At 43.5% G+C, this 27,703-nt stretch overlaps 1 protein-coding gene across 4 annotated transcripts in view; it reads left to right on the plus strand.

The window, feature by feature from the left end:
- Nucleotides 1-3,838: 3,838 nt before the first annotated feature.
- HSD17B2 (hydroxysteroid 17-beta dehydrogenase 2) overlaps nt 3,839-27,703 on the plus strand; it is an 81,654-nt gene continuing 57,789 nt past the window's right edge. The window contains exon 1 of one of the 4 annotated variants that reach the window (XM_072819435.1): nt 3,839-4,426. In XM_072819435.1, the coding sequence (XP_072675536.1) occupies nt 3,973-4,426 (454 nt within the window). In that variant the 5' untranslated portion in view covers nt 3,839-3,972. The remainder of the gene's footprint in view (nt 4,427-27,703) is intronic. The other 3 variants (XM_072819436.1, XM_072819434.1, XM_072819432.1) reach the window with 3 other exon arrangements.

Below are 27,703 nucleotides of genomic sequence, written 5' to 3' on the forward strand. Positions count from 1 at the left end.
GGACAGTTCTCACTGGAAAATTCTGCAACTCCATCTGTGTTCCTAGTTGGTAAAAAGCCTTCCTTTTCCCCACCATCCAGCTCTACTAGTCTCTGCTCCTATGGCAGCTACTCCCCAAGGTCAGAACTGGGTTCATATTATTTACTGCTGAATTCCCCCATGACTGGTTCAGAATCTGCCACCTAGAAGGCACTCAGTAAAGATTTGCTCTTTCCTTTACACATTCAACAGATGTTGATTATGTACATGCAATGTGACAAGCACTAGGCTAGGCATCTGGTGCACAGTGAATTAAAAAAAAAAAAAAACCCCAATACGATTCTTGCCCTCATGAAATTCATGGTCTTGTAGTGAAGACAGAACAGTCTTAAAAATAAACTGTGTTCAGAATTTATGAATGGACCTAACTATAAGGAAGGGGTGAATATGGGGGAGATGAGAGAGATTCAGGCTGGGTGGTGAGAAGTGGCATGGAAGTAGATGTCCAAAGGGAAGAGCTATGTGGTAAACTGAATGAAGAAATGAATATATGACTTTGGGACTGGTGAGAACCTTTCCCTCTGCCCAGGAGAAAAGGGCTAAGAGGCAAAGTGTGTTCCCAACAGTGAGGAGCTGCTGCCCTCCTGTCAGTGCCAGGCACCTGGCTATGTGGGTGGCTCAGTTGGTTGAGTGTTCATCTCTTAGTTTTGACTCAGGTCATGATCTCAGGGTTATGAGATCAATCCCCACTTCAGGCTCCATGCTCAGCACAGAGTCTGCTTGGGATTGTCTCCCTCTGCCTCTGCTCCTCCCCTCCCCTCACTGGTGCACTCTCTCAAATAAATAAATAAATCTAAAAAAAAAAAAAAAAAAAAACCCAAACCCTAGGGGCTGGGTTCCCTTTCTTTAGAAGAGGAAGTGGAGCCACAGGAAGGGCTAGTAAGTGGCAGAGTCAGGATTTGAACTCAGTTCCATGAGGCTTTACAACTCACCATCTTATTATTTGTGCACTCCCTGACCCGTTAAAGGGCAAGAAGCATCCTTACTTAGACTTCCATGTTGTAGAAGTTTTTTCCCTTCTCCTAGGGAGCCCCAGGACTGAGTAGCTGAGAAGTCAAGTGGGCTGCCACCAGGAGAAGATTTGCTCCATTTTCGTGGTGTGATGCACGCATCAGGAAACCCACAAAGGTATTTGGTCCCAGTCCCAGTGTGGGAGCCACTAGGAAAGTGCCAAGGCCCACAGCAAAGAGTTGTATAACTTATCCTGCACCCTCACCTAGAAAGCTATATGATACCAGAGCCATCCTGACTCAATCCTTCTGGGATGGTGAGGCCATGAGGCCCAGTAGAGGTCCCCTCACCTGGGATGGGTGTGAACACAGCCCACGGGAGGGAATGGGGTGTACGTAAGGATGGAGATCTCAGGTCCACCAAGGGAATTCCAAATCCTCATCCTGATGCTTCCTGGCCTGGAGCCAGCAACATCCCCCCACCTCAGGTGTCCATGTGTTTGGGAGGGTAGACAAGAGGTGCTACTGCCCCACACAAGACCCCTGTAAGGGCTCTGTTGTCACCCTATACAGTTCCACCATATGGTAACATAAACAGATCATCGCTTCCCACCTGGGCTCCCTTGGGCCTGGAGATAGCCCGGAGCCCAGGAGGGCAGCCTTCAGAACTGTACTGGCCAATGGCAGAGGAGCCAATGCTCATCTGAGGTCAGAGATCATTTCCCCAACTCCCTGTCCAAAATTCTCTCTACCTTCATGTAAGATAGACTGCAGGGAACATTTCCTCCAAATTCCTGCCTTCCCCATCCCATCCGTAACTGGAGTCCTTGGCCTCCTCTTGGCCTCTCAGCCCATGCTAACTTCTGCCATATTTGGGGACAAGTATATATTCCATTGGGGACTTTATTCTACTCCTGAAGTTCTTCCTTACTTATCTAAAAAGCACGAATTGGGCGCCTGGGTGGTTCAGTCAGATAAGTATCTGACTCTTGATTTCGGCTCAGGTCATGATCTCAGGGTCCTGGGATCAAGCCCCTCATCAGGTTCCCCCCACTCAGTGGGGAGGCTGCTTGAGGATTCTTTCTTGCTCTCCCTCTGCTCCTCCCCCTGCTCTCTCTCTCTCTCTCTCTCTCTCTAATAAATAAATAAAATCTTAAAAAAAGAAAAAGCATGAATTGCCAGAATTTATGAGACTCCTTCTAGTGTGCCAGGCAGGATGAGCTAGGTGCTTTACCTTGGTATTTTTATTATTTTACAGCTGAGAAGGGGGTCAAGGGACATTCGAGACACATGACTTCCTAGTTAGTTAAGTGGCATGACTCAGGTGAGATTTGAATACCAGTAATCTGACCTCCAAATGAGGCTTTTCTTGTCTCTCCAGCTACACCAACACCTAGCCTTTATCAGAACGCTGGTGCCTCCCAGCGAGGTACCCAGCACAGATAAAATATGTCCTAAGCCCAGAGGCGGTGATCTCTAGGGCTGTCAGTGTTGTCACTGGTGGTCAATAAGATGTCAAGGCTCCAGACTATGGACTTCTGAGCCAGTGGGTCGTGGGCATGGCCAGGATCCACTGCTCTTTCATAAGGGATGTACCCTGTGCCCTCATACCCTCTCCCAGCCACAGTTTTCCTCTCTGTAAATGAGCATAGTAATCCACCTTGAAGTGTTTCATGAGGTTCAAACAAGGCTAATGCAGGGGAGGACTAGCACATTACATACTGACTGTGTTTTATTTTTTTGTCTAAAGCAGGCTGTAGAGTGGCTCAGAGCCATTGAAACAAGGCTGCTTGACTCCACTACTGTGTGATCTTGAGCAAGTCTCTCTCTCTCTTTTTTTTAATTTTCCAAGATTTTATTTATTTATTCATGAAAGACACAGAGAGAGAGGCAGAGACATAGGCAGAGGGAGAAGCAGGCTCCCTGCAGGGAGCCCAATGTGGGACTCGATCCCAGAACCCCAGGATCACACTCTGAGCCAAAGGCAGACGCTCAACCACTGAGCCACCCAGGCATCTCTCTCTCTCTCTCTTTTAAAAAATATTTTACTCATTTATTTGAGAGACAAAAAGAGAATACAAGCAGGGGACAGGCAGAGGGAGAAGCAGACTCTCCGCTGAGCAGGGAGCCTCATGTGGGTGGGACTCCATCCCAGGACCCTGAGATCATGACCTGAGCCAAAGACAGACGCTTCACCGACTGAGCCAGCCAGGTGCCTTGAGCAAATCTCTTGACCTCTTTGTGCCTCAGTGTCCTCTCTTGTAAAATCACTATAAAGGTAGAACCTCCCTCATAAAGATACTGGATTCAAGAGACTGAGCGTATTGACTGCTGAGTGCCAATGCCTGGAGAAGAGCATGGCAGAGAATAGGGTCTCAATAAAGAGAATGACTGAATAAGTAGCAAAATGTGGCCCCTGACACAAATGAGCCCGAGTAGATATTGACCATTATAATTGCATTATCATTGCTCTTATCTCTGCCTGGCATGCCTCCCTTCTGGCAAGACCAGAACACTTTCCATCTGCCAAGACTCTTCCTCTGTATTCTATAGGGATATAGAATCTCCATCCAACACTTCAGCCCGACGCAGGTGGGAGATGGCGTGCAGACACAAACAAAATCAGATGGCCCTCCCCTTCCAGATCTTCTGGACGTCACTGGTTGCCTGTATTTACACACACGCACGCACCTCCTCCTGCCCCCTCCCTTGCCCCCAATCCAAGAAAGAACTTGATTGACAGTTATCTCCCAGGCTCCTAAAGAAGACATTTCCTATGGGACAAAGGTTTTTTGCTTCACTGTTCAGGATGGAGTCTGTCAATTATTACCCAACTAGTTTTCTCACCAGAGGTCATGAAAGAATAATGTGTGTGTGTCTGTTGTGAGTGAGTATGTGTATGTGTCATGTGTGCAGGTGGCGTCAGGGGAGCTATTGAATATGAAGTGCTCTGGTATTTATATGAAACTGCTCACTGGTTTCAATGACCCATCAGGAAATATGTGCTTGTATGAGTGTGCTTAATCCACGCTCATTTGAAGTGGGCCGGTGCTGCTTTCTCCCCCTCCCTCCTCGTCTCTCTGTTCATATAACCGGGCTGCCTCCAGACAGCCTTTGCCCACTTGCCTCGCCGGTCCTGAGCACACAAAGGTGCAGCACGTCTCTGAGAATGAGTACCTTCTCGGAGACGGTGTGGCTCTGCCTGGCTGTCACCGTAGTGCTGGGAGGACTAGCTCTTGGCAATCTCAGAAAGATCCCAGGGCAGATGAGGAGAAAGGTGGTCTGCCTGGCGGGCCTCTGGGGAGGGGCTTACCTGCTGTTCAGCCTGTCCCTCTCCTGGGGCTTGATCCTCTTCTTCCTGTCCTGTGTCCTCACCTACACTTACTTGTCTGGTCAAGAGTTGTTACCTGTGGATCAAAAGGCGGTGCTCATCACAGGTAAGTGCACGGCTGGGCAATTCTCACTCAGGGCAGGATCTGGCACTTGCGTGGCCTTCGCAGGACTTTTTTCAAATCGGGTTTAAAGATAAAATCTTGGCATGGAGTAAATGAAGGCACATCCCCACGTGTCTTTCACTACAGTGTTTTGGTTTGCTTTTTTTCACGAGATGAACTTGAAGACGCTGGTGGTAGGAGGGGACAGAAGGTGAAGTGCACCTAAATTACAATTTTGTTCATTTCCCAGGATAAACATGAATAAGTAAAACTCTGGTATTTCACGTGTTTTGTTGTACTCAGGAAAGCCTCATAGCTTTTTTTTTAGGCTTAAACAGAATTTTGCTCAGAGATTAATGCTTGGCTGTGTTCTAGGCTTGGGGTCTTACTCCTTAGATGTGCAAGAAAGTTTGCAAAGTTTGCCTCTCTTTGTACTTTGCTGTATTTTTTAAATATCGAAGGGACTCTTACCCTGGTTGGAAATTTTGCAATCTGCCTGGCTGCTATCAAGAAAATGTGCCTCATCTCAACCTTTTGTCTTCAAATCTGTCATTAGGTTCTTAATGTTTCTTAATTGGATCAAGCTGGCAGTATGTCCAGGAGGCAGTTGCTTGTTAGCTCAGCTGCCAGCATTTTTCTTTCTTTGTGTTTCTTTTTCCACTGCAAGTGTGAAGCCAAATTAAATTCCTCTGTGTTGTAAAACTGGTTTGTTTGGTTGTGAAGTTTGAGCTTGGATGGGGCTTTACTTAGGGTTACCCATCGATATCCTAACTCAGAAAGAAAGTCCTGCCAAGATGAGGCATCTGCTGCAGAAGTATTTGCCCACATGCTGACCCAAGGCTGTGACCCCCTAGTATGAAAGCAAACTTGGGGTGTGGATGGAAGCAAATCAGGGCTCTTCTTGTTTCACTGATAAGTGGGCCGTCACATGACTTGTACATTTTGCCTTTTACGTTAACCCAATAATGAAATTCTCTTTTAAGATAAAGTGCAAATTGGCACTTGTTGGGAGTTTTGGAATGCTATGGAAAACCAGCTTCTTCAATGGGGGAAAAGAAATACACCAAACAGTTCCAAGGTAGAAAATACAGTTGATCAATAGGATGTTTCTCTACATGGATGTCTAGTATAGTCTGGAGGCACGCATCTAGAAGACTGGGTGGGTTTTCCACTTTTTCACTAGAATTCTTATGGTGGGCTAAGTGAAAAGCAGTCCTAGCAGTCTAAAATCCTCTGTTCTATGTGTCATAACAAGTACCCATGGTCTTCAGAATAATTCCAAGTCTTTATTTATTGTGCTTTCCTACTTGCGCAAAAGACAACAAAATAATTAAGCATGTTCAAAACAAAACAAAACAAAACCAGCCATACTGTGCTTGATGAGAATGGGACACAATCTCTTGGAGGTCTAAATAGTCCTGGAAAATAAATTTCAGGGAGTGGTACTTCTCAGGCTAATAAGTAAAAATACTAAATCTTGGGGTAAACTCTGGTAAACTTCAAGGTGACTGAGAAAACAGGAATTCTCTCTTGCTTATTTATCTTCTCAATGTGCTTCATCCTCTGCTTTTGAAGATGCAGGCATGCAGAAATGCACAAAATACACACCCAAGTCAGTTAGCCTACATTAGCCATTGAAATGTCCAGATCGGTGTTTTGTTGTGTGTAAAAGTACTGATTCAATTAGAGACTCAAGTCCAGTAACTAATCTCTCCATGAAATGCTTAGCAATGAGAAAGCTTAGAATTAAGAAAGGAGCTGTACCCATTTAAGGGCAACTGAAATGTCTCCTTAGGGTTCTTTTTCATTTTCATGAGGAATGCCACAGGTTCAGTATAATTCTAGAGACGGTGTCAAGACCTTTGTACTAAATGGAGAAATTTAAAATGAATTCATCTAGTCAGACCAGAACTCATTAAAGAAGTCACCATGACTTGAAATAATAATCTTTGTTTCAGGTTGGCCTATGTTATAAATCGCTATGCATTTTAGTGTGGTTAGGTGGTGGGGGAAGGAAGACGTGTCACAGTGTCTCATCAAAAGCCTTGCATTTTATTCCTTTAACTGACATTCAAGATTTGGAAACTTCTTTTAAAGAAATAATCTGAAATATGGAAAAAGGGTAGACACAAAACAAAATGGCATATTGACAAATTTATTCAGTGCCATCATTACAATAATGAAATATCAAGAGCAATAAAAATGGTGACAGGTAATGGCCTATCCCTCTGGTGTAACAATGGACAAGCATTAAAGATGACAACCACGTGACTGTGTCACAAAATGGAAAATTGGGCTATGGGAGACCCAGGGGATCCAGGTGTTTGAATAAGACTGTATCCAGGTCAGGGCACCTGGGTGGCTCAGATGGTTAAGCATCTGCCTTCAGCTCAGGTCCTGATCTCAGGGTCCTAATATCAAGCCCTGTGTCAGGCTCCTGGCTCAGCAGGGAGTCTGCCTCTCCCTCTGCCTCTGCCTCTCCCCCTGCTCATGCTCTTTCTCTGTCTCTGTCTCAAATGAATAAATAAAAAAAAAATCTTTAATTAAAAAAAAAAAAGACTGTACCTATGTCACAGGGATAGGAAAACCCTTAGGGAAATTGTGAATGGCTGTATTCCAGCATCCGGATTTGTTTTCTCCCCTAAAATTCCTTCAATTCCTTTTATAATGAAAACATTTTAAGAAGAGATCATGTTAAAAGGATGAAGTCCATTTTAGTGCCTATTTAATTAGGAACCCAGGATAGGACAATTACAAAGACAAGTTCAAAAAAATAACCTTTTTCTTTGAGTCAGTTATTTCATTTTGCTAAAATAGTCAAAGTTCTTTTGTCTCAGAGACATATAATAGTAGTAAGAAGAAATACGCAAGCATAGAGCTTTTGAAATGCCATGTTTGTCTTCAAGGCACCTGAAGCTACAGTAGCCATTCAATTTTTTAAATGTGAAAGTAGTGAAGAGCAGGCCCATATGATTGCAATAGCATTTCAAACACAATACAGTGGAGAAAATGTTGAAGTCTAACAGGCTTGGGTTTGAATCCTGCATTTAGCTTGCCCTTGGCTGCATTCTCCAGAAGCAGGGCTTGAGATGAGGGTGTGTGGGAAAGGGATTTATTAGGAACCTTTCCAAGGGACATTGGTTCCGGATTAGGGAAATGGGCAGGGCAGGGGAGCCAGCCTAGCTGGGGTGCAGCCTCAAGGGAAGCTGTCTGAGAGTCAGGTTGACTTACTCTCCTGGGCTGATCTGGAGGCAGTGGGGGTCACATATGAGAGCTCTCCCCATTGGGGGCCAGGGAGCTGTAGTCCCAATGCCCTCACACCTATTAGTCATTGGTTAAGTAAGGGCTGTCACCCTGCCTCGGTGGTGGGGAGGAGGGAAGGCTTAAACTCCCAGCACTTGTGACTTCCCACGGCCACTGGCAAAGTGAGCTCTGGTGTCCTGGGGCAGCCCTAGACAAAGTCCCAGATACTGGCTGCTAAGAGTGGAGTACTCCATGGAGTGGAGCACACAAAAATGGCCAAGGCAATATGACATTACCTGTTACATACCTCTTAGTAGCTGTGTGACCGACCATTGGTATCCAGCTTTGGGCTTTTGAACTTGTGCTTTCTCCTCTATAGACTGGGAGTGACAGTACTCTCTCTCTCTCTCTCTGTCTCTCCCTCTTTCTCTCTCATAATGGCATTCGTGGATGAGACCGAGGGAAGGGAAAGAAGGAGGGAGGGAGGTGATTTTATGCATTAGGTGATAAGGGGAAAGGTTGAAGAGTGGGGCTTGGTAGAACAGAAAGAACATAAAAAGAAAAATCTGACCAAGAAACGGAGAGAAGAAATATTCATGTGTTTATACAACAACTATTTATTGAGTGCTCAGTATATGTGGTGTTCTGGGGGAAGAAAAGTAAGGACCGCAATTGCTATGTTATCAAGTGAGTGGATCAAAGTTCCCAGTTTCCCTTGACCTTTGACCACTGGTTTCTCCTCCTCCTCTGAGGTGGTGCATTAACCTTCTCAGCCTACCCTTTGACCTAGGTGGAAATCGCAAAGGTAACTTTGATTTTCTGCCCTCAGGCCTTTCATGCAGGGGACTCCATCTTTCCCACCTACCTTAATTCAGCATCCACTGGGTGCTGGACACACCTTGAGGGCTTCACAGTCTGCTGGGAGAGGCGTGGCCATACCTAAGTGTGGCTGTGCATTGGAACAAAGGTGCCTTCAGGATTCCCGAGTGCCTAGAGCCCAGGGGTGGGCGAGGCTGTAGTGCTGGAGGCTATGGAAAGCTTGACAAAAGAGGAACCTCATTAGGAATTAAAAAGTAGCTTTCTAGAGGGAAAATTGGAAGGTTTTCCAGGCTAATAATTGGTTCAGCAACTACTACATAAACAACTACTACTCATTAAAACTTGTTGAATTGGATAATTTTTAATTGGAATTTTCAAAACAGCGTAAAATGGGGGTTGGACAAAATTTGGAAGAATGTGGAAGTCCTTATTTAGGCTTCAAACAAAGGGTCCTAGTTGGATAGTGACCCCTTATGGGACTTATTAAGTAGTCTAATTAAGGTTCTAAAAGTTAATACTATTGGCATCCTCTTGGGATTTGGGCTCCTTTGGATTTAACATTAGATTACTAAAATAGTTAAATATTGACAGTGGGCCATGGGATGAAGAAATAATATCTCTGTGCTCAGAGTTTTACATTTTATATTTGATCCTTACAACCCTAATAACTTACATTTTCTGAATGTGTCCAAAGTCATTGAGCTACTAAGTAGCAGAGGTGGGCTAAAACCAGATCAGACTCACCTGCCATCCAAAGCCATGCTCTTAACCATTGTCATTAACAGTGTTACTAACTAGCCACACTGTCTAGGCTATAAAATGTGTTCATTTAATCAGCAAGTAAATGTTGAAGATCTATTCTGTTCATAAAACTCTGCTTGATGCGGAACTTAGCAATTGATTGGATGCAAGAGATCCAGATGATAGAAGATAAAATGAAGGGACCATGGAGACAGATAGGGATGTTTGGAAAGGATAATGATTTCAGAGATGCCACATGGTGAATTGACTTCAGGTTTGATTTTGAGGGCAGGGGGCAGCACAAGTGGAAAGTCATTGGCAGTTGGAAATACAGAACGAAACCTTGGTGAAGCTTAGGGAAGAAACCTGGAGGAACATGAGCCACATAGTTATGGTTAATGCTGCAAGGGAAGAGGTCTTTGAAGTATATAGTAAGGAATCATGCCCAGCATCAGGCTCCCTGCTGATCATGGAGCTTCTCCTTCCGCCCCTCCCTTTGCTTATGCTTGTGTGTATGTGTGCATATGCTCTCTCTTTCTGAAATAAATAAAATCCTTTTTAAAGATGAAGTATATAGTAAGGAATCAATATGGTCTGCAGTGAGCCTATAATCCAGTCTATTTCATTTAAAAAAAATATGAGCATATATCCTGTTCTATCATTCAGTTTAAGCTTTACCTTAGCCTTCTACAAAGATGCCTAAAAAGGTATTGCTAACCCAGGTATGTTGTAGAAGTTGGAATCGCGATATTGTTAGGCATTCTAGATGGAGTGTTTTGTTTTGTTTTTTTTTTAAGATTTTATTTATTTATTCATGAGAGACATAGGCAGAGGGAGAAGCAGGCTCCCCGCAGGGATCCTGATGCCGGACTCCATCCTGGAACTCCCAGGATCACCCTGAGCCAAAGGCAGATGCTCAACCTCTAAGCCACCCAGATGTCCCTACCTAGATGGAGTGTTTTGACTGAGGAATGAAAATCCCCCCCAAATGTATTGTAAGCTGATTGAAGGCAGGAGCCAGGTCTCTTTTATAGCCATGTCCTCCTTCTCGGTCTCTGAGCCCACTAGAACTAATACAGTGCTAATAGGTGAATGAGCCTTAAGTGAACAAAGCAAGCTGGTGTAACGTCCTCCCCCCTCTTTGTGGTTATTGGTTAGATACAGTAGTATTGTCCCAATCTGCCCACTGGCTTCGGTACTTATCTCTACTGGTTCCTTTTGCTAGGGTCACTCGTGTAGAAAGGACAGAATAGCACGGCCAAGCTCTGAAGGCTCCATTGTTCTACGGTGACTTAATTGTTGGCTTGTTCTGGACAGACCTTTGTGATAACTTGGTTCTAAGTATGCACCTGTCTACCCAGGATGTGGTGCAAACAGAACATCCCCTGGCACTGATCAGGCTATTGAAACTGCTTTCCCAAGGGAAAAAGTTGGACGCTGATGTCCTAGTCACCAGAACTTGGCTTCCACTCCAGCACTGCTGACCGTATTCTCCTTCTTGACATGGCCTCCTTTGCCTTCTAGGACACTGCATTCCATGCTTCTCTCTCCTGCTCTGTCCCCAGACTCCTCCAAGCTCCACTTCCTATCTCTCCCATAAGAGGCCCCTACGACTCTCCCTGTCTGTTTTCTCCCACTCCACTCTCTACCATGGAGGTCCCACTTGCTCCTGTGATCTCAACAGTCTCCATATGAGACCTTCTGGCTCACATTCCCAGGATTTTAAGCTAGAACTTTAAATCTGGCATATTCTAAAACAAACTTATCATGTTCTCCTCTGATCCTTTTCCTTTTTCTTAACTTTTCTGGTTCTCACCTTTCTCCCAACTCTCTCTCTTCTACCTCTTTCCCATCCCTGCTTGCACTTCTTTATGTCACCACATCCTCCCTTACTGATGATTTCTTCATGAGGTCATCTTCCTTGGCCTAGCCTCCCATATGCCAGCACCCCCTACCCCCAAGTTCCCTGCATTTCCAACCTCATACTCTCTTGTAGTTTCCATGGATGGCTTCCTTTGCCACCTGTATTTGGGTTATGATTAGTCTTGTTCTGCCCAGATTTGTTTCCTGCACTCTGTGGTACATACCTACTCCTTCCTATCTCCTCCTAAATATACAAGAGTCCACCTGTTCCTGACTGCACTCGAAACTGTCCCTGAAATCCTGCCATCAGCCCAATACTCCCTACTCTGTTGATGGTGCTATCATCATCCACCATCTGCCTAAGTCAAGAATTCACAGCCACCTTTGAATCTTTCCATTGATCCACCCAAATCAGAAACTGGAGAGTTCTCCTTGACTCTTTCCTCTTTCTACTTCGTCTAACCAGTCTTTTATTCATAACTCAGTGACCTTTCCCTGCTTTTTGAATTTTTCCCTTCCTTTTTGTTTCACTGCCACTCTCTGTGTTCAAACTTCTCAGTGGACTCTTGTAATAGTGTCTTAGTCATTTTCACTGCCTCTCATTTCTCCATCCTCATCCTGCAGCCTGAATAATGCTTTTCTAGAATAAAGCTAACCAGTCCACACTTCCCCATTAAAATCCTTCTATTTCCCTATGAAATCTGAATGTCTTATGTGCAAATGTTCTTGACAATAGAGATCATATTATATACTACTTCTCTACTCCCCAAATTTCTGGGAAAGTAGTGGATATCTAGTAGCTATTCAAAAGTTGTAAGCTATCTAAGCCACTGTACTTTATTTCTTTTTTCAAAGATTTTATTTATTTATTCATGAGAGACACAGAGAGAGGCAGAGACACAGGCAGAGAGAGAAGCAGGCTCCATGCAGGGAGCCCGATGTGAGACTCGATCCTGGGACTCCAGAATCATGCCCTGGGCCAAAGGCAGGTGCTCAACCGCTGAGCCACCCAGGCGTCCCAGCCACTGTACTTTAAGAAAAAAAAAAAAAAAGTCCTACCTTTTGATATAAGTCAAGAGTTGCCAGGGAGGTAAAACCTGAAGTTTTCAGAGGGTTCGTGGTACAAATAAGTTATTATCTCAAAAAATGATAAAAAAAATGATCAAATTATCTTTGCCTATACCCTCAAGGTCATAGGCACCTTGTCCATTTGTTTATGTCAGTATCTTAACCTTAATTACCCTGCAGACTTTGGAATCTCCTATTTATGCCCTAAAGTTGAACCCTTTCTAGGTACTATTCCTTTGCCCCATCCCCCACCTTCTTGACTTTGGTGTTTGATGCTAGGCTCTCTGAGTCCAGAATTAGATTAGATCATAGGGTGTCAGCATGTATGTACTAGGACATGGTATGGGAAAAGGTTCTGAGGCAAGGCCACTGGCATCCAGTTAGTGGGTAGCTAGTTCTGTTGTATGTGATCAAACAGAGATAAGCAGATGACCTGGAATGAGGGAAATCAGTAAATCCAGGCCCTCAAGAGGACAAGATGGGGGCAAAGTGATGGAGTGGAGTGGAGCAGTGATGGAGTAGAGTGAGGGGAACCAGTCCAGCCTGTATGATCCAGTGACCCCTGGGACGTCCATCCCACCTATCATCATCACAAAGTGGTGTCTCTCCTTTTTAATACAGGATTCACTACATGCAATACTCTGGCACTCCCTGACTCCTCCACATCACAAGATTCTTCCTCTGTGCTCAGAAATACCAGCTTCCATCGACTTCACACCATAATCCAGACATTGGAAAGATACGTGTTCACTGAAAAACAATTCTGAAATTCAAGAACAGAAGCCATTAAGAACTTTGTGTGCAGAGGACTCAAGGTCCTGGATCAGGGGCATTTTAATTTGAGTAAGTGCCCAACATGGTCTTAGATTGAATAGAACCCAGATTCTACTTTTATGGGTCAAACTATCTGATAGATCACCTGAAACACTGGGAAGGAACTGGTTTTCATTGAATCCTATTTTCTAAAGACTTGTGTTTACTGAGGTCCTGAGGCCTACAGAGTCAAATCAAACCTAGGCATCATTAAGAGGGTGACTAGAGGGGTGCCTGGGTGGCTCAGTTGGTTAAGCCTCTGGCTCTTAATTTTGGCTCAAGTCATGCTCTCAGGGTCATAAGATTGAGCCCCACATCAGACTCTAAGCTGGGTGTAAAGCCTGCTTAGGATTCTCTCTGTGTCTCCTTCTGCCCCTCTCCCTCTCCCTTTCCCTCTCTTAAGAAAAAAAAAAAAAAAGATGATGATTAAATTAGAAAGAAAACCAAAACATATGTGCATCTAATTGCAGGTCTGGTCACTGTCATTTGGGATAGGAAGGAGGGTGCAGTGGTTAAGACTACACACTCAAGACATAGACCTATCTGGCTACCAACTCATGCCTCACCATTCACTAGCTTTCTGACCTAGGACAAATAAATTAACCTCTGAACTTCAGTTTCTTTATCTGTACAATGGAGCTAATCATAAGACTGATCTCACTGAGATTATTGTCGGGATGGAATCAAATAGCACACATAAAGGGCCATCTGTAGGTGGTGATTCTCATCCTGAGCCAAACAGAGCTGTCTGAGGGTGCTGATCAGATAGAGGATGAGGTTGCTAAAAGAGCCCTCCAACTCTGAAAAGAGAAGAAAGAGTGAGCATGATTGTAACAGGCCCTGGAATATGAGACAGAGGAAATCACTCCCTCAGATACCTCCCTCCCAACACGCACACCTTTTCTCACTTAGGGTTTGAGAAGAAGCTTTAGGATAAGCCACAAAACTGTGTGTTCACACACAGATAGTAAACCAGTAAGTCATCTTAGGGGAATATCATAATAGGAAAACAGTGTAGGGGTTGGGGTTTCACTGCATCCTGTTGCCCAGCTTGGGTTTGGCTACATGCGAGGGGTTTCCCCTGGCCTACTCCCCTCATTACAGGTCAGTTATGATATTGGGGAGGGGAGAAGTAGTGAGGGGAAAAGCATTCCACTCTGCCACTGTGGGGTTTACAGAACCAATCATCTCCCAGTGTTCTCTTCAGGATTATCCCTTTCATCCAGTGCAGTTGTTTGAATAGCCACAGTGATGGAAAGCTCACTACCTTTTCAGGAAAAGCATTCTACTCCTATATAATGGTAATAGTTGTAAATATCTTCCTTCTAATGAGCCAAAATATGCCTCCTTGGAACAATGCATTTAGTTCTGCCTGTGGGAATCACATAATCTAATTAAAGCACTCTTGCATGAGAGCCCTTGAAAGATATGAACTGTGTCATATCATGGCCAAATCTGCTTTGAACTAAATCTTCTCATTCCTTTTTACCATTCCCCCCATGGCTGGGTTTCCAGAACTTTCATTACTCTACTCAGTCTTCTCTGGACCATTTCCAGTTTCTTGACATTCCTTTGAGATGTTGACTCAGACTTAACATCATATTCCATCTTGGTATGAACAACACAAACCAGACTAGAGCTAATGAAGTAAAATGAAATCAGAATGAGTGCGAGGTTCTTCATCGGATGTTGCTTTGTTTGGTGAGGTCAATCCATGACAATCTCTTCTCCCTTGCTGTGTTCTGAACTGATTGAGATAGAGAAGCAAGGCAGGTGGGGATGGAGACATCAGCTTTATTTCCAACAGAAGCACTGGAGAAAGTGTCTTGGATGTGTGGGGTTCATGGTGCAAGACAGGGCTTTGAAAAGTCTCAAGCCTCACATAAGGAAGGACTTGGGCCGAATGGCTATGCCTTCCCAGCCCAATAGCACTGACATTTTTGCCAGCTAGGAGATCCCGAGGAAGAGGAGAAAGCTTCCATGTGACAACCTGGCCTCTTGAGCTCTCTGGTCTACTTCTCAGTCCTGATTGCTCTGAAGTGGTGAGTTTGTGAATTGTTCTGAATTGTCCTTTTGGCTCTTCTGCTAGAGAAAGAAGAGATCTTTGCATCAACTGAAATATTCTTGTTCTGTTCTGTCAAACTCAACAGATACTTTGCTCTACTTCCTCAGGGGAGGAGAGACAGAACACAGAGAAGGGCCAGGAGTGTCACGCTGATAGATATCCTGCCATATTGAAGGGGGCATAGGAAGTGGAGAAGAAGTGCCCCCCTTACTATTAGGCTCTGAAAACCAGCTCTCTGGATGGAGGATACTGTCTCAAAATTGCAGCTTGTGTGACAGAGGTCCAAGGAAGTGTGACTACAAACTTAAATGAGGTCAAGGGTGAGCTGTTTGCCCACAGTCTCCTCCCCTCCACCCCCCCCAACAGAAACATATACACACAGGTAACTGGGTGGCTCAGTTGGTTGGGTGTCCAATTCTTGGTTTCACCTTAGGTAATGATCTCATGGGTCATGAGATGGAGCCCTGTGCTGGGCTCTGCACTCAGTGAGAGTCTGCTTGAGATTCTCTCTCTCTGCCTCTCCCTCACTCCTGCGTGTGCATGCTCTATCTCAAATAAAGAACTAAATCTTTAAAAAAAAAAAAAGAGTAATACACATACAAACTTCACTCTTAAGATGTACCACATCCAAATGAAAGCATTAGACTACTCACTGGCTCTGGGCTCTTGAACAAGCTACTTCACCCCTTTGACATTAATTTTCCTCATATAAAAGGTGGAATCCTGATTGCATTGGATTCTTCTCAGGATTAAATAAGATCATGATATATGTATGCTGCATGGCACATAGTATATGCTTCACGAAATATAATGAGTTTTCCCTTTTCCTCATCATGTCCTGTCTAATAATCCTCTTGGCAAAGGAGACATACAAAAAAGGAGGAGTTTGGTAGTTCTATCTTCCATAATATTCATGAATGTCAGCTCACTGCCCCATTCAGTGGTGCCCTGCTCCTTTGTTCATTTGTATTATGACAATTCATTGACTAGTTAGTCCTCTTTTTGTGATTAGCTGACTTTTGCAGGCCTGTCTAATCTGGGTTTTTGCCTACAAATGCCTTTCCTTCTTTCTTTTCTTTTCTTTTCTTTTCTTTTCTTTTCTTTTCTTTTTTTCTTTTCTTTTTTTCTTTTCTTTTCTTTCTTTTCTTTTCTTTTTTCTTTCTTTTCTTTTCTTTCTTTTCTTTTCTCTTCTCTTCTTTCTCTTCTCTTCTCTTCTCTTCTCTTCTCTTCTTTTCTTTTCTTTTCTTTTCCTTTCTTTCTTTTTTAAGATTTTATTTATCTATTCATGAGAGACACACACACACACACAGGGTGAGAGAGAGAGAGAGGCAGAGACACAGGCAGAGGGAGAAACAGGCTCCATGCAGGGAGCCTGACATGGGACTGGATCCTGGGTCCTCAGGCCCCGGGTGGAAGGCGGCGCTAAACCGCTGAGCCACCCGGCCTGCCTTACAGATGCTTTTCCTATAGGTAAGGCTTCTCATGCATGGAGACCCTTCTTCCTGTGCCATATCTACCTGGTGCTCTCACCCTGTAAGGTCTGGCCTAATCTAAGTGTTCCTTGGGTAACCACTCTGGCCTTTTGAATTTTCTCCCTTGATTCTTTTCAGTCTTAACCCTTTCCTCTGAGGTGTCTTTTAAGTTTTTCTATTGGAGAAAGAGTCTTTTGAGGGCACTGAGTTATGAAGATCTTGCTTTGGGTAAAATGTTCAGCGGCCACCTTTTCTTCTGAGTCTCCATTTGTGCTCAAGCTGTGATGGGGGTGGTGGTGCTGAGGGATGAGTGTATGAAACCAGTCTGAGCTGTGGCAGGAGACACAGCTGCTGGTTTACATGGTTCATGTTTTTTATTTTGTTTTGTTTTTTACCTAATGAATTAAAATTTATTTTAAAAGGTAAAGTTTCATGTATCCTTTGAAAAAATGAAAATTCAAAAGTCATAGAATTAAGTAATGAGTCTTCAGCATTCTAAAGCTTTTCTAACAGTAATTAAAGTAGTGGTAATGTTTTACCCTTATAAAAATGTCACAGAATTCAAGTCACATCTTGGATCCTCAACTGATTCAAGTGTCTCATCTTACACAATCAGGATTTGGTCAGTTTCAAGAGAAAATTCCTCCAGATATGCTACCCTTGAGTTGTCCAATAACGTGGTCCATCAGCTCACACAGTGGATAGCTGGCTGCTCTGGCAATTGCAGAGCAATTGGTTGTTCCGGCCTTTGGTCATTTTTATGTAGCCATTTCAGCTCCATTCTGGACCCCGACTGTTCTTGACAATCCAGAGTTTATTGTTATTTGAATCTGTTCCTTCAAAGCCAGAGCCAACCACCAGGACACCATGATTCGGGTCTTTGTGGCTGTGGTCTGGATCATAATAATCAATGCCTGATTTATACAACTGGAATGACTGGTGGTCTGCATCAATAGCAACAGATGTGCCCTACCACTGCCCTTTTCACAGGCATTGACCCAGTTCATGTTTAATTAACCACGTGTTGATTGTCTACTGTGTACACTTGAGATATGATGGATACACGAGATAGACAAGGTTTTTGCCCTCATGAAGCTTAACTCTAGTGGAGGCAGGCATAAAACAAATGAACCAATAGATAAGGTACTGATGGCACTGCAGACTTTGAAGGCATGGATAATGGTTTTACTGTACTACTAAGAGCTATCTTTTATTGGAGGCTTCTATGTGTCAGGCGCTGAGATTAGCATTTCCATACCTAATTGCATTTAATTCTTACAGACACCTTACCAGATCATTTTTAAATATATGAAAACATTTAAGTATGCAAAAAATAGAATATTGACAACATGCCCAATAGGGGTATTCTAGAACAACCATACTTGAGGGATTAATGAGATCATTTCTATTGCTAATCCCATTCAGAGATGAAGAAACTGAGGCTTTCAAGAGAGCACATAACTAAGGTCAGATAACATAAAATATGTCAGCAGCAGTGCTAGAGTTCAAGGGGTGGCACAAACAGTGCAGACGGGAATGACAGGTGTGCCCCCTGAGGGAAAGGGTCGGAGACTGCCAAGTATTTCTGCTAAACTGCCCCAAGCAGTTTCTGGCTTTCACATCCAGACCCAGGGTCTTATGGTAAAACTGGCTTTCAGCAATAAAAGGAGGACTCTGTCACCTTGCCTTGGCAGCTCCAGACAACCCTAAGGATTGAACAACCAGGGACTTCCCTGGGGTTGCTCTCCATAGCAGGGCTATTTGTGTCCAATGAGAAGCCATTAGTGTCCTGTGCAAGACACCTTCTCATTTCTCACGGAGTCAGTCACCATTCTCCAAATAATCGCAGCTGTGCCCAGGGGCTGTCACTTGGCTACCTTCCAGTTATTACTTCAAACCTACTTTGTGTATTGTTGAGCTGTATGAAGTTTTTGGTAATGTGGAAGGGGAATTAGAATCCATTCACTCGTTATTTCATGAATGATTATTGAGCATTCTGTGCTAGGTACTGGGAATACATGACAAATAGCATGCATTCATTACATGGAATAAACTTCTAGTAAGTGGGAGAGGTAGGAAGAAACCAGGACATTACAAGGCAATACAATATGTGAGAGTCCAGAGAAATGGGTAGAGTAAGAGGAGAGAGGACCACCCAGGAGGCTGGGGCAGAGGCCATGGTTTTGAACAAGTAGTGAATTAAATATGGTGGGAGAACCAGACAACTTACTGGGTCATTGGATCTAGCTAGAGAAGAAGAGAAAAGATCCACTACATACTTTCCCTCCTGTAACCTTCATCAAAGCCTCACTAACAGACAGTATGTCCTCCATGAGGGCAGCAATGTGTAAAGCATGGTGCCCACAACAGGCTCAAGAAATGAATTCATGAATAAATGAATGTAGAGAATAATTCCGAGGGTCTGCGAATGATTCTCACAACTAAGAAATAATAGATTTTGAGAGACTGAGGAGGACATGCTGACTTTGAAGAAAATATAAAGGCTTTTGTTTGAGAATGTTAAATTTGAGATACCAAGGTTCTATCCAGCTGGAGACATCCAGATGGATTTGGAGAAATGAGGCTTAAAATCCAAGAATGAGCCCAAGTCTGGAGATACGATTAGGTTCATCTTCCACATAGGTGGGATAAATGAAACTCCAGAAGCTAAAATGACATGTGAGAGAAAAGTATAGAGTTTAGGACAGTGGAGGAAGTGAGCAGTGGAATCCACCTGAATCTACAGGATAGGAGGTGGAAGGTAGGCGTATAATATTATAGGGTTCCAAGGAAGAGAAAGTTTCCAAGGAAAAGAGTGATAAAGAACATTCAATATGAAGGACAGATTGAATGAGATGACAAGATAACTCTGGATTCAGTGCCCCAGGAAGCACCAATTGGAGAGAATTGCTTTAGTAAGGTGTCTGAGAGAGAGCCCCAATGCAAAGATGGTGGGGAGATAGTGTTAATGGGCAACCCTGGAATTTTGACAACACTGGTGGAAAATGCAAGAAGCAGGATGGGACATTAGCTTTAGGGTATAGTAAGATCAAAAGAAGAAATGTGGGGGATGGAGAAATTTGGGGGAGTGATTTTGGAGGGAAGGACTCAGTGAAGAAGACAATGACAGTGGAAAATAAAGTAGGAAGCTGTCATCCAAGGGATAAAGAAAAAGTAGAAGCCATGAGTATCTCAGCTTTTATTCTAGTTGTTTTACAAGACAAAAATGCAAAACTATTGGTTAAAAAGGCAGTTTACTTACACCGCGAATCTTCAGTAGTTTGTGATGCCAGTTATGGTTATAGGGTAGTTATGAGAATAAAGTGAAATAAGGCATGCCAAATGCTTAATATGGCACCTGGCTGCATAGTACACAATCAGTGACTGCTACTCAGGAAACTGGAGGAGACAAAAGACAATAAAGCAATCAGAGGGTGCATCACGGTGGAAATAATCCCAGTTATTTCCTGGGCTGGAACAGGTAGTCTCCACGTTGGGCTCTTATCTCTTTATTCCAATCAAGTTAAATTAGAGCTCTCCTATTGATGGCCCTTTCATCACCTTTATCAACCTTTATGAGTGTTTGTTTAATATCTTCTTCCCCCTAGGGGCTTGCTTTTGGTTTTGCTATAGCTATCTTGTCCCAGATTGCAATTCTGTGCTATTCCTGAATAAATCCCTTTTTGTTAGTAAAAAATTTAAAAACCTCCTTCCTCCTAAAACAAGTCTTGACTGAGAAATGTTTCTTCTCAGGGGACATATTAGCATTGTCTGAAGATATTTTGGTTGTCATAACTCAGAGGCATGAGAACATGCTATTGGCATCTAGTGGGTGGAAATCCGTACAGCATACAATGCACAGGTCAGTCCACCACAAAGAACTGTTTGATCTCAGGTGTCAATGCTGCTGAGTCGAAACATCCTGTCCTACAGTGTGAGTTCCCTAGATCAGGGGCCATTTCATTTTCATTGATCATGAGATTCCCAAGTACTAGGCACAGAGCAAGTCCCATGATAGGCGCCCAATAATAATAAAAGGAAATGGGGACTGGCCTGGCATTTGCAGAATAGACCAGAGCTGAATGTATTTTCTTCTGGTTTGAGTACACAGTGGCAGAGGGTGCTGGGAGTTACTTGGAAAGAAAATTCATAAAGGAAACTGCATATATTCTATCCCCAAAGGGACAGAAAAGATGAACAGCCCTGGGACTTTGCCAGGAGGCTGACATTGCTATAAACAAGAGAGTCACAGAACAAAAGTTCTGGAACCACAGGTAACAGAAGAACACCCAAGATTATGAGCAGTTCGTTGTTTTGACAGATAGACTTCAGACAACCACTGAAGCAGCAGAGAGAGAATTTTAAATAGACACAAAATAGAGAGTGTTTCTTTGGTAATGCACAAAGGTGAGGCTCCTCAGCCCACTGTGGGCTGCCGTGCACACAGAGAACTCCTCCACCTTGGGAGTCTGGTGGATGTCAGTCATCACTGTGCATTATTAGAAGCACCTTTAAAGCACACTGATGTTTGGGCACCAGCTCCCAGAGCTCAAGTTTACCTGATCTAAGGTGTGTGTCTTGAGCACTGGTTTTTTTTTAGAAAAAAAAACCTGCATCCCAGGTGAAGCTAGAGTATAGCCCCATGTTGAGGATGAACCACAGCTCAAAGTGTTCTATGAACACTTCTTCTAACACTTTACGTACCCAATTCCACTGAGTGTCTGAAACTGACCTCCTCATCTGGGGCCCCCTCCTACTTCATGTTGGTGAGACCAGACTTTCCAAGTGTCATTGTTAATCCCTGTTTCTTCTCCTTCTCTCTCCATATCCAATTCAATCCTAGCACTGTAGCTGGTACTTTCAGAATGCATCTCCAAAAACCCACTGCTCTCCTTTTCCAAGAGTTCCGTGCTAGTCCAAACTGCTGGCATTTCTTCCTGGTCTGCTCCTGGGCTTTGGGATTCCACTCTTCCCCCTCCAACCCGTTCTCGGCAGAGTTGCCAGAGTGCTCCTCCCTGACTTAAGACCCATCAAAGGCTTTCCCCACTGTAAAGAATAAAAAACCTAAAATTCTACATGATCTGGCCTCTCTCATCTGACTTCCCTCTCCTGTACTCATTTGCTTGAAACACCAAGCTTTTGCTGGCATTACAGCCTTTGCTGTTCCTCTCACCTGCAATGCTTGGGTGGGGAGCTCCTTAACAGGGCTGGCTTCTTCATTTTCATGTGTTAGTCTAAATCAGGGTTTCTCAGTCTTGGCACCATTGACATTTTAGGCCAGAAAATTCTTTTTTGTTGGGACTGTCCTGTGCATTGTAGAATGTTTAGAAGCATCCATGGCCTCTACTAATTAGAAGCTAGTAGCATCTTACTGCCTGACTGTGACAACCAAAAATGTCTCCAAACATTACCTAATGTCCCATGGGGGCAATATTGCTGGCCAGTTGAAACACTACTGGTGTAAAAATTACACTCTCGAGGAGATGTTCCCTGGTGTCCAGGCTTTAAGTCTCCAGCTGGTATTCTCAATCCCCATATTTTATTTGCTACTTTCATAGCACTTTTCTCATCTTAAAACAAAATATACATTTATTTCTCTAGGAAATATCAGTGTCTGCACTCCCCCCCACTAGACTACCTTGACTATTTATTTAACCAGCATCTGTACACCAGCATCTAATACAGATGCACACAGTACATACTCAGTAAACATGCACTGAACAGATACATGCATGAATAAGCAAGCTGGTACTGCTGGACATGCAAGTGCCTCCTCTCCAGAGTGGAGGATGATCTAGCATGACAAAAAAAGCATGGACTTTGGAGCCAGTGAGTTCTGGCTCCCTGACTCTACGTGTTCTGGGTTAACATCTCAGTATAGTCATCTGCAAAATGGGGGTGCCATCCTTGAGCATCTGATCAGCTGTATAGTCTCTCTGGCTCCTTTCCAGATCCCAGGTGATTTTTATGCTTTTTCCTATGCCCTTGGCTGCTGGTGCAAGTCTCCATTAGAGCTCACCATCATCAAGGATGGGAATCAACACTGTACCCACAGTGCCTAAGCATACTGTAAGTGCTCAGCCAGGGACCACCGCAGAGTATAACCAGGAGTCAAGTTGTATCTGTGCTTTAATCACAGTGTCACAGCCGGTCTGCAGAGATGGTTCTTGTGGGGCTCATCCCTAGGGCAAATGACCAATCCCAAGTCCCTCTTTGGTGGATCATGGTGCTGGGGAGGCTGCAGCCCTCTTTGTTGTAGGTCCATGTTCAGGTGGGCATTCTGGCTTCTTGCAGAAAACTGGGAAGCTACTATTTCCTCCTTCTTCTCTAGGCTTTGGCCAGAAAAGCTAATCTTCACATCTTTAAAATGGATGTAGCAAAGAGCTCTCATGAGTGGAGTTGACAATGAGTTCCAGTTTGCTCATAGCACTAGCTCTCTCAGGAGGTAGCCCTTCTAGGTGTCCTATCTGCTCAGAAAACTTCTAGAGGAGGCTAGCTCCGGGGTATGCATATCCTTGGGGCTGGCTCATCCCACTTCCACTAGGCAAAGCAGGGATCTGAATCTAGGTCTTGTCCATCCCTCTATTTTCATGCTCAAAATCCACATTCCAGGGGAAAAGCATCCTTTCCCCTAGTCTGGGCAGGGTAGGGCTGTCCAACCAAGAACACATGTGGTAGAGAAGGGGTAGCACCCTCTGTAGTGTCCTGGGGCTGCTGTAACAAAGGACCACAAACAGAACAGTTGTTTTAAATTGTTTCCTAGTTCTGAAGCCAGAACTCTAAAATCAAGATGTCAGCAAGGCTTCTCTCTATTTAAGTCTCTAGAAGAGGATACTTCCTTGCTTCTTCCAGCTTCTGGCAGCCCCCAGTGATCCCCGGCTTGTGGCAGCATTACTCCAATTTCTGCCTCTGTCTTTGTATGGCCTCCTTCCCTTCATGTCTGCATCTAGATGTCTGTCTTCTTCTAAGAACACCAGTTGTATAGGATTAAGGGCCCATCTGACGTCACAATGACCTTATACTTACAGAATCCCTCTGTTAACTACCCCATCCCCAAATAAGATCACACACTGAGTAGGGATTGGGACTTCAATATGTCTTTTGGGAATGGAGGGGACACAATTAACATATAACATTCTCCCAAACCAACACAAGGTCCCATTACCAGGAGAGGGAATGGGAGATGAGCTGATTTGTCAGTTGTGGGTGAATCCATACTGTACCCTCCCTTCCCCATTCATCTTCCCCTCTCTGCTCTCAATCTGGAGGTCAACTCCAGCCAATGGAGAGCATGGGACAGAGGTTGTAGGAAGGAGGAAGTGTGAAGTCAGATCATTGGCACCCTCCCTGCAGGGTCACTGTGGGCTGCTCATATCCCTCGCCTGTAGGTCACTGTTTACACTTTCTAAATTCCAGTAACTCCCTTCCCAGTAACTCCTCCCCTTGCTCCTGCAGGCCTAGAAAAGGGTACCCTGACTTTTCACTGCCCAGGGGTACTCTAACTCCTCTCACACCCTTTATTGAATTTTCTTGCCATTACCTGCTATGCTGTGTCCTTGATCTAGGGATCCTGACTGATGCATCAGGAAAAACAACAGCTGTCCACTAAACTTCTAAGAAATGTTCATTCTACTGTCATTTCCTCATCAAATAAACATTTACTAAATGAAAGACCTTGGTCATGACCTCTAGTTCTCAGAGTTCAGTCAGTGCTTCATTGTCATCACTCCTTGATTGAAGGCTCTTTCTAAGAACTCATTTTCCTAAGAGCAGAGGTACAGAAGTCAGCAGAATCAGGGTGTGTACTCAGACTGTAGAGAAAAGAAGCCAAACCCCAAAATAAATAAATAAATAAATAAATAAATAAATAAATAAATAAATAACAGCAGGGGAGATATGGAAGAGGCACACATTCCATAGGTGAAAATGAACATACTCTTTGTGTGGAGTCTACAGAGGAGGTAAGAGGTCATTGATATCATTTTTCATTCTCCTGAGTTAAAAAAAAAAAAAAAGGCAGAGATTGTCAACTAAGACAATTACCAGTATAACCAACAAGATATTTAACAAGGTTGGGAAAAGTTTGTAGTGCCAGTCATGAATTCTGAGTCCCTCACTAGACTGTAAGCCCCTTGAGGGCTGGAACTGGGTCCCTCTTGGTCATCATTCAAGCCCCAGTACCAAGCCCAATGTGGGGCAGAGAGAAGCTGAGTGAATTAATGAGTGAGACACTTTGGTTGGAGCTGGCTTCTGAAGAAGTTCTAAATCAACTCTGAGACTGCACAGAGAATTCTTGACTGTGTGTGCTGCTTCCCCTGGAGAGGAAGCTTACCTCAGGTTCCTTCTAGACATGGAGAGACCCATAGGGATACCCCAAAGGGATACTCTGTATGGGCAGAGTATCCCTTTTGCATTACACAAGGGAGGTTCTAACCTAGAACATATAATCATAGATAGAAGTTTGCATTTTGATTTAATTAAACAGTTGTCCCTAATAATAAAAGTGACTCAGATATCAAGGAAAATCACTCTGCTTCATTAATCTCTATATATGGTCTTCTTGAATCCCTATCATATACCCTGTGAGAGGTCCTCTGGCACTTGCAAAATCCCAAACTCAGGAGCGCCTGGGTGGTTCAGTCGGTTGGGCATTTGCCTTTGACTCAGGTCATGATCTCAGGGGACTCCCTGCTCAGCAGGGAGTCTGCTCCTCTCTCTCCTTCTGGCCTTCCCCCCTGCTCATGCATTCTCTCTCTCTCTCTCTCTCTCTCTCAAGTAAATAAATAAAATCTTTAAAAAAATTCCCAAGCTCATTTTCCTCTAACTCACTTCTGACTCTGACTTTTAGTGAAGGCGATTTCTGGTTCTTTCCTTGCTTTCAGCCAAAACATATACTAGTCCTTTTTCCTTAATTACCCTCAACAAACACACACACACACACACACACACACACACACACACACACAGAGATCAGCTAAAAGTAGAAGCTTTCCAGAAAATACAAAGGTCTTCTGTTACAGCAGATGCAGTAACTATTAGACTGCCCTATTCTTTTTTTATTTTACTTTTTACTGAGCTGTAATTCACATGCCATGAAATTCACCCTTTAAAGTATACACTTCAATGGTTTTTAGTATATTCATAACGTTATGCAACTATCACCACTAATTCCAAATTTTCATTGCCCCTAAAAGAAACCCATAACCATTAGCAGACTACCTATTCTTAAAATGTCAGTAATTCTGCCAACTTGACTTCCCAACCTCCCCCACCGTGTTGGTTTCTATTCCCACCCTGTCTTGCCTCTTTGGGGAAATCACTCTTTCCTTCTACACTGGTGTTGTTAGCAGGAAGGAAATAGTATATGGCAGTGCTGTCCAATAGTAACACAATGCAAGCCATATAAGTAATTTACATTTTTCTAGTAGTCACATTTTAAAAAGTAAAAAAAAAAAAAGGAAATATTTTAATAGTGTATTTTATACAACACAATATACCCAATATATTATTTCAACACGTAATCAGTATGAAAGTTCTTAATGAGGTATTTTTTTTAAAAGGTAATATTTTAATAGTGTATTTTATACAACAAAATATACCCAATCTATTATTTCAACACGTAATCAGTATGAAAGTTCTTAATGAGGTATTTTTCATGGTACTAAATTTTCCATGATTTATTTGTATGTCACTTCCTTATGGAAGTCTTCCATGATTTGCCTCCTTTCTGACTCTTTCATCATCATCGGTCACAACACTCTTTTCCTTTCCATTGTTCCTTGTAGTGTTTACCACAATTCATGATTTTCTTTTTTACATTGGGCATATATTACTGTCTATATTCCACACTGGATGGAAAATTTTGTGAGGATGATACTGTAGACTGAATTGTGTTCCCCCCAAATTCATTTGTTGAAGCCTTAACTCCCAATGAGATGGCATTTGGAGGTGAGGCCTTTGAGAGGTAATTAGGTTTAGATGAGGTCATGAGGGTGAGGCCCTAATGATAGGATCACTGTCCTTATTAGAAGAGACACTGAAGGGCTTCTGTCTCACCCTCACTCTCTTTCTCTTTCTCTCTCTCTGGCATATGAGGACATTGTGAAGCCAGCAAGATAGATGTCACCAGTACGTGACCCTGCTGCCACCATGGTCTCTGATTTCTGGCCTCCAGAACTGTGGGAGGATGGATTTCTGTTGTTCAAGCCAGCCAGTCTTATGGCAGGATAGCCATAAGATGCAGTTTTGCTCACAGCTGTGGTTCAGGCAACAAACACTGAAACTCAGTTCTTTTGTCTGTGTAATGGGGATGAACAAATTGACCCTACAAGCCATTTATTCACTCAACAGATGCAGAGTGCCCAGTGTACTGTCCTGGAACTGGAGGTTCAACACATCACCTCACAAAGTTCTTGCGCATTCTACTGGGGGAAACAAATATTTAGAAATTAATTGGCCACCATGTAAATACAATGTCAGGCAGTGGTAGGAACCATGGAGAAAAATACCACAATGTTTTAGATAAGGTGTATAGCACAGTATCTCAAATATTAATGCTCAATAAATGGTATCACTGTTTTATATCATTCTTATTATTCGAGGTATGGTTTACCTCAGTATCTAAAGTGATCCTTTAAAATTTTAGTGAGTTCATATCACTCCTTTGTTCAAATTTTCTAATGACATCTCATCACACTTAGAATAAAAGCCATAGTCTTAACCTTAGACTAAGGTTTCTCAATCTTGCAACTGTTGACAGTGGGGCTGGGTGCTTCCTTGTTATGGCGCTGTCCTATGTATTGTAGGATGGTAAGCAGCATCCTTAGACTCAATGCATTAGACACCAGTAGCACCACTCAGCTCTGACCAAAAATGTCTCCAGATATCATTAGATGTCCCCTGGGGGACAAAATCACCTCCTTTGAAAGTCCTTGGCTTAAAGGCCCCATATGAACTGACTTTGAACTACTGCTCTGATTTACCTTCTACTATTGTCTTTTTTCTTACTCTGCTCTGGCCAAAATGGCTTCCTTTATCCTCCTCCAACATTATGACCCTGTTGGAGAGGCTTCATCCCTGCCCTGTCCCTCCCCTGTGCCTGGTGCAGCCTTCCCTGGGCTATTTGCTCAACTATCCCCTGGGCTATTTGCTCCTGCTCATTGCCTTCCCTGACTTTCTAAAGAACATAACATTTCC

This window comes from Canis lupus, chromosome 3 (genome assembly GCF_048164855.1).
Source record: "Canis lupus baileyi chromosome 3, mCanLup2.hap1, whole genome shotgun sequence".
In the NCBI taxonomy this organism is placed as follows: Eukaryota; Metazoa; Chordata; class Mammalia; order Carnivora; family Canidae; genus Canis; species Canis lupus.